Below are 17,721 nucleotides of genomic sequence, written 5' to 3' on the forward strand. Positions count from 1 at the left end.
GTATACTCGAGAGCTGAAACATGGACATTTTTTCTTTCTTGATTGCTGCCAAAACTTGGCTTCTATAGATATGTTAGCTTGTGCTCTACAGACATGTTCTCTTTGTTTTCATATTTTCTCTAGCGTCAAGCAAACCCTTAATCTGTCCAGCACGTGCATTTTATGCCTACTGGCCAGGATTCTTTACTATTCACAACAACTGCCATGAAAGAATCTTAAAACTTGTAATTTTTAACTATTGAGTTTAACCGTCCAGGTTTATTCTGCATGGAACGTAAATCAATAAGGGAGACTGTCATGGTGCTGCTCAAGGATTGTGGAAGTTTAGAGCAATGCAAAATTTAACAGTTCTATGAGCAATGAAATGAAAGTAGACGAATGAAATATTCCAAATATGTAACACACACTGGCACATGTCACGACGACACAATTCTCATAAAGGTACCATACGAAGAAGAATTTTTATATAGGAAATCGCAGCAGAAGTAGCATACTGAACTGAATTAGTTATTGCCAGGGGAAAGCTATGCCGCTGTGTCAAAATCAAACCTAATGATATCATACCTTCCTTGCTACTCTGTCAATTTAACAAGTTTCCCAGCTTCGTTTAACCAAAAGACGATAGAACAAATGTTTCTCAGCTCAGAAAAGAAGGGAAAAGAAGGTCAAAACTGAACTTGGAATGAATGGAAGGCTAAGATTTTATCCATCATGACTGAATTGACTGCTGCCGTCACTGCCCTGTCACTTAACCCCGTCCTTCTTCCATTTAATGGAGAGAGCGAAACCAGGTCGGCCGCCATCACCCCCGTTTGCCATTGCAGCAAAATAAGCAGCATATAGGTGAGACAGTAACAACGCGTAACCCTTGAAAGCAACACTTACAAGGATATCTGCCCCTGCACCTTTATAGAAGGACTCTACACCCTCAGTTTTGAAAATTTGCGCAAATGCATTCCGTGAGCTTTTATACTTGACAGCTTCTCCTGAGGTCATCATCATCCTCCTACTCACTGTGCCCAGAGGGTAGGAAGCCAGGCTGCCACTACAATCAAACACACAGTCCAAGATAGCTTTGCCCAAATCATTGTTCTGCAAAAGACAAGCATTTCTTAACCATAAACCAGACAACGTTACCTATTGAATCAAATTCATACAAACAGTTAATAGCTAAAAACACGGGTTTATCTGTTGGGAAAGTCTCACCTTTGAGTTTTGACACAAAGATTCAAAGACAACATTCAGAATCTTTTGGGAAAAAGAAAAAGATATGAAACTGCAGTTTAATGACATAAAAGAAAAAATCCAACTGACCTGCGATTGGATCGACAAATACTGATACCATGGCCTTAAAAGAGCGGATAGCGCTGTAATCACACCAACCTGAGCTAGTGCCATAGTATATCCACGGAACAATCCAGAAATGCCATCTACTTTCAGAGTTTTTCTGTACACATCAAGTATACCATTAAACTGCCTTTTGCTAGAGTAACCGGCAGTTTTGACATCATTTGCAGTTTTGACATCATTTGCCATGCGTGTTCCGGCATAAACTAATGGATAAACAAGAAACAGATTTGCAGCTGTAGAAAAACCACCTGCCGCTACTACCTCAAAAATACTCCACGAGCTATCTATACGACTTGCAAAATATTCGTAGGATTTATAATGTATGGCCTGTAGCACATAAAGGCGTAAGATGTTACAAAATCCTAACTCTTGAGAATAGGACAGCAACCTACAGGACAACTTTGGTGGAAGTTACCTTAGAGGAAACATATGCAGTGGCGATTGCAATGTTGCCTCTCCAAAGGGAAAGGATACCTTCCTTTCTGATTGTTCTGGCAAAGCAGTCAAATATTCCATTGTATGGTTGGGGCAGCCGACCTGACCTGATCATCCCGTTCTGGTTTTGCATCAGGAGCTTCACTCGCTCAAATGGAGCAACTGCTGTCCTGACAATACCTGTCGCAGCCAAATCAATCAGAACAGGATCTTTAAGGTTCTCCAATGGGGCTCCTGCAAAAGCTGGCGGCAAGGGTGTTACAATAGATGAAGATTTCCTGTTCACGAAGGCACCATCCCCATGAATATTTTGCATTCTTGGAGTGTAATTAAAATGCCTGACTGGGAGGTCAGGTTGCCAATGTATCTTTTGAGATACAGATGGATGCATTGGCCCATGTTCCATTCTGCAATTCACTCTTTTCGCCTGCAAAGAAATAGCCAAACGGGTAAGATTTTCTTGGTTTAAAAACTCAATGAAGCACATTCATACAGAAAACATAAAGTTTGAGAAGCGTAATGCAAAAATAGATATAAAAGCCTCAAAAACTTTATGACAAACTCATGTGTCGTTTCTATATCCTGTTTACTAAGAAGAAAGATGAGGAAAAAACTTGGAAGAAAGAACATGAAGCTCAATAGCATATACGTCTTCTATAGAAAGAAAACACCAAACAAAATAAAAATGAAGGTTTCTGAATATCATCTGCACAGCAAACTATCCAAACGGAGACTAAGGAAGAAGAAAAATGATTTAAGATTTGCTCAATAACCCTCTAAAGTACCATTCTAGATCAACGTAATTAGAGCCAATTAAGATTACTAGTATTCTCCTACAAAGCAGCGTGTTAGCATTCTATAACTACTTCTGCTTGGCCAAAGTGTTAGGTTCCAATGTAGCAATTTAATAAGGCAAGAAAAGAACAGAACAGGATTGTGGCTTACATATATGACCAAGAAGCGATGCAAACATTCACTAGAAACTAAAGAAAAGAAGAGAAGCCAATAAAATTCATGTCAAGAATCATGAATGGCATAACACAACATCTCTTTTCCTACCCAAGAAGGAAAATTTCACGTCCTACCCAAGCAACGAAAGTTTCGAAACCAACAATAAGTTCTCACATAAGATTCAAGTTCAAGAATCGAGTAAAGTAATTTAGCAGCTACTTCCTCTGTTTGATTCTTGGAGAAAGGGAGAAAAACTAGAAAAGAAATGTATGTGCCCATGTTTTAGATTATTTATTTCCATTCAACAAGAACCAAAGAAATGTCTAAAGAGAGGGGTAATCAGAAGAGAAACCAATACGAAGAAAGATACTACCAGTTATTACAGAAGAAGTTGTGCAAGAAAAGCAAAAGAAAGAAGGAGAGAATACCCAGTTTTCCATCTCAGGCTGGAAGGAGAAAGGAGATGATTGCTTTTTGCATGTCGAAATGAGAAGCAGCTATGAGACGTACCTTTATATACAAGGTCAACCCAAGGTACGTTTAACGAATTAGCGTTTAGCTACAGTAATTAAAAGAAATATCTTTTATAGCACCCTGTATAAGATATAATGGTCCTAATGTAGTATAATACCCTGTATTAGACCCCTTTACTAGCTACTAAGACTCTTTCTCCTTCTCGCTAGTTGCCTTCATTAACCAAAAATGTACAAAATAGGTGAGGAGAAACGAGCATAGAAGCACATACTAAAAAAGCTACCGGTAGTTGGAGAAGAAGATGAAGAGATAGACAGCAACTGAGACTGCCTGCCCTGGCACCTTCATAAAAAGGTTTGAATTTTATGAAAATGCGTTCAAAGGCCTCTTGTTCTGTATAGCTCTCCTGAGCTAATCGCATCGTATACTTGGAGCTGAAACATGGATATTTTTCTTTTCTGATTGCTGCCAAAACTTGGCTTCTAATTTCCTAAAATCTGTTCCAATTGATATTAGTTTGAGCTCTACAGAATGTTCTCTTTGTTTGCATATTTTCCCCAGAGTCAAGCAAACTCTTGATCTCTGCAGCACTTGCATTTTATGCAGACTGGCCAGGATTCTTTACTACTCAGAGCTACTGCCATGAAAGAATCTTAAAAACTTGTAAATTTTAACTTCTGAGTTTAGTCGTCTAGGTTTATTCTGCATGGAACGTAAATCATTAAGGGACTGTCAGGGTGCTGCTCAAGGATTGTGGAAGTTTAGAGCAATGCAATATTTAAGAGATCTATGAGCAATGAAATGAAAGCAGACGTTTGAAATATTGCAAATATGTAACACACATCACAACGACACAATTCTCATAGAGATCCCATACAAGAAGAATTTTTATGTAGGAAACCGCAGCAGAAGTACCTTACCATTTGGTCTATTTAACAAGTTTCTCAGCTTTGTTTAACCAGAAGAAAAAGGAAAAATGTTTCTCAGTTCAGAAAAGAAGGTCAAAACTGAACTTGGAATGAATGGAGGGCTAAGATGTTATCCATCATGACTGAAATGACTGCTGCCGTCACTGACCTTTCACTTATCCCCGTCCCTCTTCCATCTAAAGGAGATAGCGAAACCAGGTTGGCTGCCATCTCCCCGGTTCGCCATTGCAGCATGGTAAACATCATATAGGTGAAACAGTGACACCGCGGAAACATTGAAAACAGCACTTACAAGGATTGATGCCCCTGCACCCTTGTAAAAGGACTTAAAACCCTCAGTTTTGAAAATCTGCGCAAATGCATTCCTTGAACTCTTATATTTGGTCATCATCATCCTTCGAGTTGCGGTATCCAATGGGTAAGAAGCCAGGCTGCCAGTAAGATGATACCCACAGTTTATGATAGCTCTGCCCAAATAATTGGTCTGCAAAAGACAAGCATTTCTGAACCGTATCATTTATCAGATTATTCCCGTAATTATAAACCAGATAAAAAGATTCAAAGACCCCATTCAGCATCTTTCGGGGAGTTGACATTGATAAAGGATGGCAAAAAATAGTAATGGTGGAGAAAACTGCAGTTTAATGACATAAAAGGAAAAATCTCACTGACCTGCGTTTGGTTCAACAAAGACTGATGCCATGGCTTTAAAGGAGCAGATAGCACTGTCACCATACCAAGCTGAGCAAGTGCCATAGTATATCCACGGAACAATCCAGCAATGCCATCTACTTTCAGAGTTTTTCTGTACACATCAAGTATACCATTAAACTGCCGTTTGCTCAAGTCACCGGTGGTTTTGACATCATTTGCCATGCGTGTTCCAGCATAAAGAAATGGATAAACAAGAAACAGATTTACAGCTGAAGAAAGAACAACTGCCGATACTATCTGAAAAGTACTCCACCGGCTATCTGCATGACTTCTAAAGTATTCTTGGATTTTAAACTGTATGGCCTGTAGCACATAAAGGCGTAGGATGTTACAAAATTCTAAATCATGAGAATAGGACAGCTACATATAGGACAACTTTGGTGGAAGTTACCTTAGCAGAAACATGTGCCGTGGCTGTTGCAATGTTGCCTCTCCAAAGGGAACGGATACCTTCATTTCTGATTGTTCTGGCAAAGCAGTCAAATATTCCATTATATGGTTGGGTCAGCCGACCTGACTTGATCATCTCGTTCTGGTTTTGCATCAAGAGCTTCACTCGCTCAAATGGAGCAACTGCTGTCCTGAGAATACCTGACACAGCCAATTCAGTTTGTATAGAAGGTCTCTCCAATGGGGCTCCTACAAAAGCTGGTGGCAAGGGTGTTACAACAGATGAAGATTTCCTGTTCACCAAGGCACCATCCCCATGAATATGTTGCATTCTTGGAGTGTAATTAAAATGCCTGACTGGGAGGTCAGGTTGCCAATGTATCTTTTGAGATACAGGTGGATGCATTGGCCCATATTCCATTCTGCAATTCACTTTTTTAGCCTGCAAAGAAATAACCATACGGGTAAAATTTTCTTAGTTTAAGAATCCAATGAAGCACATTCATAAAGATAACATAAGGTTTTAGAAGCGTAATGCCAAAATACATATAAAAGCATCAAAAAGTTTATGGACAAACTCATGTGTGATGTCTATGTCCTGTTTATTAAGAAGAAAGATGAGGAAAAATCTTGGAAAAAAGAACATGAAGCTCAATAGCATATTCGTCTTCTATAGAAAGAGAACACCAAACATAATAAAAATGAAGGTTTCTGACTATTATCTGCCCAGCAAACTATCCAAACGGAGACTAAAGGGAAAGAAAAGTGATCAAGATTTGCTCAACAACCCTCTAAAGTACCATTCTAGATCAACGTGATTAGAGCCAATTAAGATTAATTACTAGTATTCTCCTACAAATCAGCGTGTTAGCATTCCAAAACTACTTCTGCTTGGCCTAAGTGTTAGGTTTCAATTTAGCTATCTAATAAAGCAAGAAAAGAACAGAGAAGGATTGTGGCTTACGTATATGACCAAGAACCCATGCAAACATTCACTAGAAACTAAAGAAAAGAAGAGAAACCAATATAATTCATGTCAAGAATCATGAATGGCATAACACAGCATTTCTTTTCCTACCCAAGAAGGAAAATTTCACGTCCAACCCAAGAAACGAAAGTTTCGAAACCAACAATAAGTTCTCACATAGGATTCAAGTTCACGAATCGAGTAAAGTAATATAGCAGCTACTTACTCTGTTTGATTCTTGTAGAAAAGGAGAACAATAATTAGAAAAAGAAATACATGTGCGCATGTTTTAGATTATTAACGTCCGTTCAACAAGAACCAAAGAAAGGTCTAAAGAGAGGGATAATGAGAAGAGAAACCAATATGAAGAAAGATACTACCAGTTATTACAGAAGAAATTGAGCAAGAAAAGCAAAAGAAAGAAGGAGAAAATACCCAGTTTTCCATCTCAAGCAAAAAGCTCTGTTGCGGTTGTAGTTGGAAGGAGAAAGGAGATGATTCATTTTTGCATGTTAAAATGAGAAGCAGCTATGAGACGTACCGTTATATATAAGGTCACCCCAAGGTACGTTCAACGAATTAGCATTTAGCTACAGTAACAAAAGAAATATCTTTTATAGTACCCTGTATAAGACCCCTTTACTAGCTACTAAGATTCTTTCTGGTTCTCTCTAGTTGCTTTCATTAACCAAAACGTACAAAAATGGTGAGGAGAAACGAGCACTGCATAGAAGCATCTACTACCCAGTTTTCCATTTGAAGCATAGCTTACTTGCTCTGGTTGAAGTAGGAGAAAGAAAGGAAATGCATATAAGACAAATGGCCGTACAATGATATTCCTCGTGCTATTCATTCACAATTGTACTGCACGGGCATGCTCTCAATCTGTCTTTTATTATTGGATCAATGTTTCATGGACATTGAGCTTGATGAAGATGATGTTAATGGAAGTTACACCCTCAAATAACTTCGATGAATTAGACCAACCTTTCATATTGACAAAGAAAAGAACATCTTAAATCCAAATGCTTGTCTCTTTAGGACTTCATTGCTTTGAGATGAAAAAATGGAGTAATTTTCTTTTGTGGAGGTTAAACTATTAAATGCTTTATTGGGCACAAATAATCCCCAAAACAACCAGTTTTAACACTCTTTCATTTCCCATGTAAAAGGAGAGGATCTAAAGTTCAAAACTTAGCCAACAAGAAAAGAAAAAAAAAAGGAAAAAAGCAGCATATTATGCTGCAGCTGTGTTTCATTCTTCTAACTTTGGTTGTAGTTTTTTCAGCCTGTAGGTAATATGATTAGATATGAGTATATAGTCCACCTATACTTTTCAATATTTTGACACAAAAAAGGGCGCATCTTTCTTCTCTGCTACTTGTCCTGGCTGTTTACTCTACTTGCTGTTGCCATTAACTTCTTCATTCCAAAAAATGCTCCGTATGTACACATGCCACTGGTTCCAGCAGATGCATGAATTCTCATGAAGAGACATCATTACTTCCAAAGCTTAACACACTGGTCATGGCTTGCGGAGGCAACCATTTCAGTCTGCAGAGAATCTGCCAGTGAAGAAATTAATCCCCTGTGTGCTTCAACTGTCCATGTTTTATTGCTCTCAAGTGGATTCCATAATTCAAGAGACTGACAAAATTCGAACAATTAGATCTCATGAGAGAGGAACATCAAGGACAAGATCACAAAAATAACATCAGCAAAGATTGCAACAGGATGGCAGAGAGATATACTAAACATCAGGCCAAGACAGCACTAGTTGTATCAGCCCATTGGAATTAGCCAACCTTGTGTTTTAATGCAACCACTGGTTTCTGTTTAGTTTATTCTTAACCCCCTTTCCTTAACAAGAGGTTCACTTACATTTTTGTGTATATGTTAACACATCAAGAAATGATAAACATCTATACCAAAAATGGCTTGCAAGCTATTTACTACATAATTCCAGACATATGAGAAATAAACAGCATTTGTTGAGAATGCTGTATATAAACAGCATTTAGTAATACTGACAACAATAATATTTTGAATACTTTACCTGGTAGCCACCAATGACCAAGAGTAGTGAGTACACGGGATGAAATGTGCAGGACTGGAACTTGTTGCCTGTTGAACACAATTCGTGTATGCATTCCCCATCAATCATTGACCAAAGACGTGCACTGTCTTCACTGACGGAGGCAATATAGTCGCCACTTGGATCCCAGCAAATTGAAAGAACTTCTTTGTTATGTCCCTGAAAGAATATAAAATTCGTTCAGACAGTAGGGAGACAATGGACTTGGATGCATGAGTAGAGCTCAAATAACATATAAAGTGAATCAACCTTTAAACAGAACTGGGGCTTGTCAGTCTCAACATCAATTACATTGACAACGTTTCCTGAAGCAGCTGCAATTAACTTTCCTAGTTGAGGCTGGAATCTAACTTGCTTAGTAGCTCCCTGCAGTCAACTCACAAGGAAATGGAGGTAAGTGAAAGCAGGGTTAAGTTTGGGAACATAGAATTCTAATGGAGATAACACCAGATGTAAGTGTGTTAACAACAAGTACCTAAATATTTTCCAAGAAAAATGAGCAGGTAAATAAAGCTAAGCCATGCAAGACAAGGAATATTTTGATGTTAAACTTCCTTTCAACAAAGATTTATTTTATAGAAAACTATAAGCATTTAAAACTGAAAAATTCTGAAAAGACAAATTTTAACCATTTGCAATTTTTGCTAATAAGCATAAACTGCCTTTCAAAAGGTCGGCTGAAATGCATTGACAAGAAGAGACTTTACAAGAGATAGAAGCATCGCCAAATTTCACAATCCACCACAAATTTCCGGGGAAATATAATTAGACATCCTCATAAGTCTAATGTGATTCAATGCTGTATTATTCTCAAGAAACTAAGAAAACCAGGATCTTTTCCAATCTGAATTATAAGTAAACTTTGATGTTTCTGAGAAATTCTAACAGATACAAGGCTCAGGATCTGACCTTAGAAACATGCATGCAAGAACGTTGGTTGACATTCCACAACCGCATCTCATTATTACTATCACAGGAACAAAGGAGATCCATCTTTCTAGGATGGAAATCTAATGACAACACCTGTTCAGCATGCCCCACAAGCTTGCAAAGTGATTTGCTTGGCTGCAATAGCAAAGAAATGAAGACCAAACATTTACTCTGTGGTAATCAATTTTGGCTAATCATAGGAAAATAAGAGCAACTAGTCTGCCTGTCTATAACACCAAAAAAGGAATAACAGCATCCTATAGAGACATGAATTGCATACAACAGCCTTTTTTTCTTCATTCTGAACAAGCACGCAGAAATTTAGAAAAATACAAAATAAATATCTGAAGTTCCAAAGGAAAATGGTTACTTTGGTAGAATCCCATATTTTGACGGTTTTGTCAAAGGAGGATGTTGCAAATATAGTTGAACTTGGTCTAAAACGAACTTCAGTAATGAGAAGAGAATGGCCCTCTGAAGTTCTAACAAAATCAAGAGTTTCCATATTCCATATCAAGACCTGCCAGAAGAAAACTATAATCAACTCTAAGCCTCTACAACATATTGTGAAAAAAAACCTGTATTACTCGTTGATACTACCTTCTTTTCATGTCCAGCACTAGCTAGAAACTTCCCATCTGATGAAAAATGGCAGCACAAGACTTTGCTTTTGCTTGAGTGAAGGCAACTAACCTCTCCAAAGGTGAAGCCTACACCAGTGATGACATATCATTGTGTTAGGATTACTGAGTAATATCTTAACTGCTATACTGACACAAGTGCATCCTTGCTGACAGAGTTCATGTTATTTTCATATGACCAAACACAATATATATATATATAATATACACCAAGTTTGGTGGAAAGGGATGTGAGAGAAAGCTTTCTTTGTCAACCTGGATTAGGGGGTACAACCAGATATAGTCTTCCCACGCTATTAAGTATTTTTATGCAATACAACATGGTTAGGGGAGGCTAGCAAAGATTTGGGAAGTGCTTAGGCAGTTGGAGGTGGGTTGCACTTTCTCTACTGAATAAATCAATCATTATAAAGATTGATGTATATTATCTTTCATTTCCATTGCATCAGTACCTATTAAAGTAGACCTGCAAAGCATTTTTCTGTCTAGTCTTAAAAGAATTACCTTTTTGTTCAATTTCATTGGAAGGGTTAGAACGGTGTCTCAAAACACTGAAAGGTGTGCTTGTACTAACAACATTATCATGATCATGGGACAGAAAGGACTCAACAGCGTCATCAACAGGTTTATTCTCCTCAGCTTTGATACGATCCTGCAGATGGACATTCCATGAAGGAGGCAACAATCATGAAGCAGATATAGACAAAAAGTTCATACTGGAATGTGTAGATCAGCAAATATGATTACACTCTCCACTGACATGGAATAAATCCCCATATATATAACAGGCAGATGAAAATGGAAAAGCTTTACCCAAGTTTTTATGGCATACCAATTTCTTATCTGGCACCCTTGAATGTAGTACTTTCTTCTTCTTTCTGCTAGTCTAATCCAGAGCAAATACAATTATAAGAATAAGTATCATACTAGACATGCACATAGACTCATACATTTGACCACGATTTTCTACCAAGTTGGGGAAAGCATTAGCATTAGCTTTCCTCAAAAAGCTGATGACTCACATATTACCTGCTGTTGCTGTAGCATATTATGTTGGTTTTGTTGTTCTTCAGTTTGCATCGTCTGGATCATCATCTGGTTCATCACCAATCAGTCACTAATGAGGAAAAGAATTATGATAGTTTTTTATAAATGAGAGTTAATGAGCTTCTAACAAATAAAACTAATAAACACAAGCATTCAAGTTAAATGTTACATGCAATTACTCCTCCAAAATCTCTTTATAATTTATGATCATCATATCTATTGAAGGGAGAGGGTTGATTCTGAAAATATTGTCATGCATCTCATCATGGCATCTTACAAAGGGTATCTAGTAACACATCCATTAGATGCTGAATAATTCATTTTTATAAAAAATAAATAATAATAACCTTTTAAAGAAATCAACTGCCCCAAAAATTTTTAAGACACTGTTTCAACTGACCTGTCTGTTATTCCCCTTTATTTCAGTCTTAGGAAGTATCGTATTACGGTAATTGAATTTGGCAGAGCTTCCAGGAAAAGTAGGGGTCAGGTTTCTGGGCATATGTGACAGCCCTTGAGCTGATATCTCAGGTTGAGACTTCAATATCTGAAGTTGCTGCTGATAGTTTGATGCCTGAAAGAGTAAATTTAAATCTGATAGGCTGATATGCAAACCATGGTAACCAGGCTCAACTAAAGAACTGTTTGTGAAAGTTTAAGCACACTTCTATTCACACTAGGAAGGACTTAACATTTACTAAATCAACAAGAACACAAAATTGGTGCTAGCAAGGCTCCAAAAACAGTTACTTAACATGCCACTTACATCCAAAGGCCATCCATTAATGGGTGCTAGGTTGATTGAGTCATTCAATCCTGAAAGAAAAAGACCATGCATCAGATATATCTAACATATATAATGTTACAATGCCAACAAAATAAAATAATCAAGGCCAACACTGCGTGCATCTCCTGTCTTGTCAAAATAAAGCATATATGAATAATTCATCACATGTCCTTGAATAGTATAGCATAACTAGAAATTGCAAAGGTCATGTGATACGAACAGTTTTGTCAGCATTAACACTGCATGAACTCAAATCAGAAAGATGGCCAAGCTAACCTGCAGTGTCAGGTCCAGTTGCTGGAAGTATGCCTTTCTGTGCCCCGTAGGGGGTGAGTGGGTTTACAGGAATGGTTCTCCCCAAGGTAATGCCTTGACTGTGTTCCTGCACATTGATGAACATTTTATATTTACTGAAATTCACAATAACTTGGTGCTCTTGTGAACACAAGTAGATACTTCAGAACATACCCTCTTAACTTGATGCTGGGCAAAATTTATCTGTTGTTGCTGACGGCTGGTACATGAATGAATGTTAAAGAGAAAAAATTAACTCTCAATTTAGCAATGAAGCAAATTACCATTCACCAGCATGAATGATAATATATATACTTCCTTTCTTAATCCAGATCATACTTTTTCAATGGGAAAAAATTTTCCTATAATTGTTTCTACTTTCAAATTGCAGTGAATCATGAAATATGTACCAAAGGGTGAAACTCTTTGTCTATTAAAAAGTCGAGTATTTCCATAATAATATCTTAGTTAATTTTCATAATAAGTTCTGTGTTGGTATAGGGGAAATAAAGAAGCCAAAGTGACTGTCAACTGATTGTCAATTATACAAACCTTTAGTTCAATTAAAACATATGTATACCTAGAACTGGCTGCAAAGGAGCTTGGGAGCATCAGTTGATTAGCTTCAAGGAACCGCAAACTGGAATCAAAATCTCTGGGAATGAGAACCGGTCCAGGCCTTTGCTGACTTATCATTGATGGCGTCAATATTGAACGCAAATTTAGTGATTGATTCTCCAATATTTCAGCCTGAGAAATGGACAAACAACACAAGATAAGTTTATAGAGTTACGATAAAAAGTTCGGCTCAACATGATCCCATAAACAATCACCTTATTAGCAGAGGTTTCTGCCTCAGAGTACTCTTGATGCTTTGGTAGCCTTGAGGCAAATATGTCATAAAATACTGACCACCATTCTTGTAAGAGCCCTTGGGGAGAATCAATCACTGAAAACAATGACCCCTTTTACTCTAATCAGCAAATTACACGATTTATAGCAACAATGTGAACTGTAAAAAAAATCTGAAAAAAAAAAGGGGAAACTCTAATGCTTTCATGCATTAATGCTAAATTAAGAATAAGCCTTGCAAACGGAAGTAACAAAAGACTCATGTAGAAGAAATTAAACCAACTGGTTTATATATCTTTGTTCTTGGAGAAAGATAACAGAAACATTAATGCACATTGATATACATATAGATGCAATTTCATCAACTGCATAACCTTCAAGACATTTGAAAGGAAAAATATATGACAAGCATTTCCAACATTGATAATTATCTACTAAAAATATATAACTGTAGAATCAGTCATTAGAAATAAGTTTAATTGACGGAATTTATATGTTACAAGAGAGAAAGAAAATAGGGAAAAAAAAAAGAATGAAAAAGAAAGAGCTCATACCAACAGAATGGTTAGAAATACCGGCCTCTTTTCTGAAAGCTGTAGCAGTCTCATGCATGTTTTTCTTCATCAAATAATCGTGCAAGTAAAGGTCCAGCCTTTGCCCCCCAAATCAAACAAACATAAAATTCAAGCAGTAAAAATTCTTGATACAATGAGAACCATAAAAGAAAAAAGCAAAGCAGAAGAACTGAACAGCCTAAATCCCACGATCATGGTAATGCCAAGAACACTCTTTGAGCAGAAACTCACATTTTTTCAGCATCCCAACCATCACTTGAAGCCATTATTACCTTAAAAAAAACGTTCACTTCCACTGTAAAAACAAAACAAAGAAAGACCAAAGCATGAAGTAGACTACGTGGGGTATAAACATTAATGAGCACAGAAAGAAAGAAAGAAAGAAAGCAAGAAACGATGAAAACAAGAATACCCAGATAAAGATTTAGCCTTAAGGGGTAGTAGAAATCAAAATGAGAATGAAGAAGAAAAGAAAGGAAACAACAAAAGAGGGGGAAGTTGTTGTGTTCTGAAAATTTACAACAGGAAGAAGGAAACGTAAGGGAGGGGGGGAGAGAGGAGGACGGACAGTCGATACCCAGAGGTGGCTAAGCAGCAAGTGACAGTGCCATGCAAAACAGAACCAAAATTGAATGAAAATGAATTGGCCACTAACAAACAAATTTGGCTTTTTCTACAGGAGAAAGAGAGAGACGGTGAGGTTTCTTTTCATATCTTCATGTGTAGGCCATGGTGGTCTCAAGGAAATCGTGTGGTGGACCCTTTAAATCCTTTTGGCAATAATAGTTTTTATTATTTCTTGTTTGTTTTTTCCAATTTTGTGATTCTTTTTTTGGTTTTATTCATGTGATACAATTGAAATGGAAGGGACTAGACTTTTAATTGGAACAGATTTTCCCCCATGTAATAAAGAGGCTTAATTGGAAGTCTTATTAATGATTTCTTTTCTATTTATGGTAAAATTAGAGAGTTTTTAGCGAAGCAGGAAGCTTTTGGCAAAGTGTCGTCCGAGGCCAATGTATTGTGCAAGCAGTCAAAGGAAACAATTAAGATTTCAATAATCAGTATTTATTGTATTTCTTAGTTTATTTTCTCAAAAAAATCTCTATTTTCATATTTTTTATTTTATATTGGGATAATATTTTTTTACCAAAAAAAAAAATAATTATGTTGATTACTATGTATGAACAAAAAGTTGTTTTTAGAAAAAAGCACTCATTAATTTTTTTTAAAGAAGATATAACATCTAAAAAAATTAAATTATAATTTAATTTTTTTTATTTAATCAAATTTTTGTACTTTTATTTGAATTTAATAATCTCTTATCACTAATGGTTGACTAACTGAATTGTTATTTTTCACTTTATATCACGTGACATGATATGCTAACATGTTATAGTATATGATTTTATGATATATTTATGTGTTATGATGATATAATTCCATTGCATTTTAACAATTCACGTCAATACCATGTATGCGTAACGTATATATAAAATTGTTATTAATCAAACATCAGTTATTAAGGACTTATTTGACTCTAAATAAAATTACAAAAAATAATAAAATTTTATTTAAATTTTTTTAATAGTTCAAAAACTTTTTAAACTATTATGTCAAGAAAACATAATACTTACCATAATTGATTAAATTACCATATTGAAATATTCCAATCTTAGATGCTACTTACATTACTATGCCTTAGGAGGAGTCCAAAAAAACTATTATTTTATCTATCATTACTTTGATCACAAACATCCATCAAAATAGTTTCGATTTTTATGATATTATTTTACATTAAATATGAATGTAATTATTAAGACTTATATAAGTATTCACGTCAACGAGATTTAAAGTTAATCCTGTGACCTTTTTTGGATGGGATGGGATGAACCAATTTCCTAGAGGTCAGAACCACCTATAAGATTCTGCCTTGCACATTAGCATTGCAAGTTGCAGCTGCTTATTCCTTGCCAAAACATAAAGCTTGTTTTCGCCAAGGAATAGAACACAAAAGCATGGCCTTTTTAACTCTTTTGCAAGATATATGTATATAGTAACATGATCCGCACAAAAAAGCAGAAGACATCCAATGGCTGTGAATAAGTCATTGTGAAGTTAGGCATCTTCTTTATCCATAACAATGAGGAATACGAATAGCATCCAAGAACAGAAATGAATATGAGAATAAAATAATAATAATAATAAACCGAGGATGGAGCTCTATATAGACATTGGTTTTCTGCAAACATTCGAACCATCAGTTCATGAAATATGAAGTTTTTGCTTCAGCTCCCTTGCTGCTCATGCTTCTGCTTCATCAAGAGCAAGAAGAGCAAACACAAGGAGAAGGAGCCAAAGAGCGACTAATGAGGGTGTCTCTGATGCGATTCTAGAGCGAGTGGAGGAAGTACCATGATTCGCTCACCATTTCCTCAACTTTTTCTTCTCATTCCCTCTGTAGGAATGCCTCTCATTTATCATCTTGTTGCCGTTCCTCCTTTGTTGATGAAATCTTCACTTGTAAATGCTATATAAATATTAAGAAAAAAAATGGAAATTGTTAATTCTGTTTACTTGCTTCTTATTGATTATCTCCGACGATCATTTGGTACCAAGTCCATCTCTTGCATTTGACATTCAACAGAAACCAAACCAGTCTGTTCAAGAAACCTGCATGAGAAATCCAATCATACTAATTCAGGGTGTCTGCAAAGTAACAGCTTCCAACTATAGAAGATTAGAGATTCAATTATGCAGCCCCAGACCCTGTTCCTGTAACAAAGGCCAAATCCCTATGCACCCAATGACTTGCTATCATAGAAATCATCATAGGATAAAACAATCACCTCTGCCTTCTACCTCCAATTTGTTGTTCTAAAACTGGGAACAACTAAAGCATGCATGTAGCAATTGATACTTCAGAACATGATTTAAACAAAATTAAGCGCTCCCAGCAAGCTTACCCCTGCTATTAAACCATGCTATGGGGCATAAGAACAGGGCAGTGGTGCAATTGCAGGTTCAATCCTAACTGCCACCTGATATAACAGATTATATGACAAGAGCATGCTCTTCTGGTGTAAGCCACAATATTCATCCTGTCTGTGAGAATACACCCAAAATTTCACTAGGTGGCATTGCTTAGATTGCAGCACACATATTACAAAACCAGTTCCTTTCAGAGAAAAAAATCAGAAAATAATTAAAAACGAAAGTCATGCAATTGCTGCTTAACAGCTTAGGATATATGACAAGAACTAAAATGCCAAACCATTAAAGTCTGAGGGAGTCATGATAATTACAAAACAAATTCCTTTGACAGTCCAATATAGCTTAATAAGTATAATCTCTGATCCAATGAGAACAATCGGGCAAAAGATAACGCATATATATGCTTAGCTCAAGATGAAAGAATACGCATATTAACGAAATTGTCCAATGATTATAACTATCCCATAGTTTTCTTTAAATAATGATCAAACCATGAATAACACAAAGCATCCGAAAATTAATGGAACCAGAAAACATAAATCAATGTCCAACTAAACCAAAAAACAATGAAAATTGGGTCAAATAATAATGGGGTTCTAGCATAGAATTAAGAAATAGTACCAGTCAAGAAGTAAAAAGAGGGTGATGGTGATGAGAACAAGGAAGGCAACATGAAGAATCAAGGTAGAGTCGCTAGAGGAGAATGCTAAACCGAACATAACAGCAAGGCAAAGACCCAACATCAAAAACGCTGTTTTCAGTGTATTCCATGTGGGACCCTGAAACACAAACAACAAAAAATCCGAACTTTTATTAGTACTACATAAATATGCCTGCAAATTATATGTGTATATATACACAGCAAAAAAAAAAGGCAGAATCTTTGAGGAGGAATTGAACGGACGTTGACACCAGGAGCTAAAGCTCCAAGTAAAACTGCTTGGGCAGATGATATATCTCCTCGTGCTGACTGTTTCTTTTCCATTTGAGTTTGGTTTAGGATCTTTAGATCTTAAGGTTGAGACCCAGGAAGCAAAAAGGCGGAGGCTTTAATCAAGGGCGAAACTGCTAGCTCTATTTGACAAATCGACATATAAATTCAACAGGGATCACTTATAAAAATTCCGTTGTCGTCCAGTGGCTAGGATGTCTGGCTTTCACCCAGGAGGCCCGGGTTCGATCCCCGGCAACGGAATTGTATTTTTTTTCCACCCTATAGAAAGTGACCAATCTCTCCATTTTCATGGCTTTTGATACACTCTGAAAGTCCAGAATTAGATATTGGAGATGTTAAAA

General features: G+C 36.6%; 4 protein-coding genes and 1 non-coding gene across 5 annotated transcripts; 1 reads left to right on the top strand and 4 right to left on the bottom strand.

The window, feature by feature from the left end:
* LOC18596822 (ADP,ATP carrier protein) lies at positions 419 to 2,191 on the bottom strand. The gene is made up of 3 exons (XM_018122854.1): positions 1,766 to 2,191; positions 1,315 to 1,677; positions 419 to 1,092 (listed from the first exon to the last, which is right to left on the bottom strand). Exons 1-3 carry the CDS (start codon positions 2,189 to 2,191, stop codon positions 745 to 747), a joined length of 1,137 nt encoding a protein of 378 aa, XP_017978343.1. The 3' UTR covers positions 419 to 744.
* LOC18596823 (ADP,ATP carrier protein 1, mitochondrial) lies at positions 4,291 to 5,664 on the bottom strand. Its single transcript, XM_018122855.1, has 3 exons — positions 5,245 to 5,664; positions 4,812 to 5,156; positions 4,291 to 4,623 (listed from the first exon to the last, which is right to left on the bottom strand). Exons 1-3 carry the CDS (start codon positions 5,662 to 5,664, stop codon positions 4,291 to 4,293), a joined length of 1,098 nt encoding a protein of 365 aa, XP_017978344.1.
* On the bottom strand, positions 7,526 to 14,010 carry LOC18596824 (transcriptional corepressor LEUNIG). The gene is made up of 18 exons (XM_018123222.1): positions 13,844 to 14,010; positions 13,663 to 13,726; positions 13,411 to 13,508; positions 12,838 to 12,953; positions 12,585 to 12,754; positions 12,179 to 12,224; positions 11,987 to 12,092; positions 11,690 to 11,739; positions 11,324 to 11,497; positions 10,906 to 10,971; positions 10,709 to 10,762; positions 10,381 to 10,528; positions 9,836 to 9,945; positions 9,606 to 9,755; positions 9,215 to 9,370; positions 8,555 to 8,671; positions 8,267 to 8,464; positions 7,526 to 7,857 (listed from the first exon to the last, which is right to left on the bottom strand). The coding sequence occupies exons 2-18, from the start codon at positions 13,695 to 13,697 to the stop codon at positions 7,711 to 7,713; spliced, it is 1,941 nt and encodes a 646-aa protein (XP_017978711.1). The 5' UTR covers positions 13,698 to 13,726; positions 13,844 to 14,010; the 3' UTR covers positions 7,526 to 7,710.
* Positions 15,501 to 17,618, bottom strand: LOC18596825. Its single transcript, XM_018123295.1, has 3 exons — positions 17,330 to 17,618; positions 17,047 to 17,204; positions 15,501 to 16,104 (listed from the first exon to the last, which is right to left on the bottom strand). Exons 1-3 carry the CDS (start codon positions 17,408 to 17,410, stop codon positions 16,023 to 16,025), a joined length of 321 nt encoding a protein of 106 aa, XP_017978784.1. The 5' UTR covers positions 17,411 to 17,618; the 3' UTR covers positions 15,501 to 16,022.
* Positions 17,549 to 17,620, top strand: TRNAE-UUC. Its single transcript has one exon. It is a non-coding gene; the product is annotated as a tRNA-Glu (tRNA).

The sequence above is a fragment of the Theobroma cacao genome, chromosome 6 (assembly GCF_000208745.1).
Source record: "Theobroma cacao cultivar B97-61/B2 chromosome 6, Criollo_cocoa_genome_V2, whole genome shotgun sequence".
Classification (NCBI taxonomy): Eukaryota; Viridiplantae; Streptophyta; class Magnoliopsida; order Malvales; family Malvaceae; genus Theobroma; species Theobroma cacao.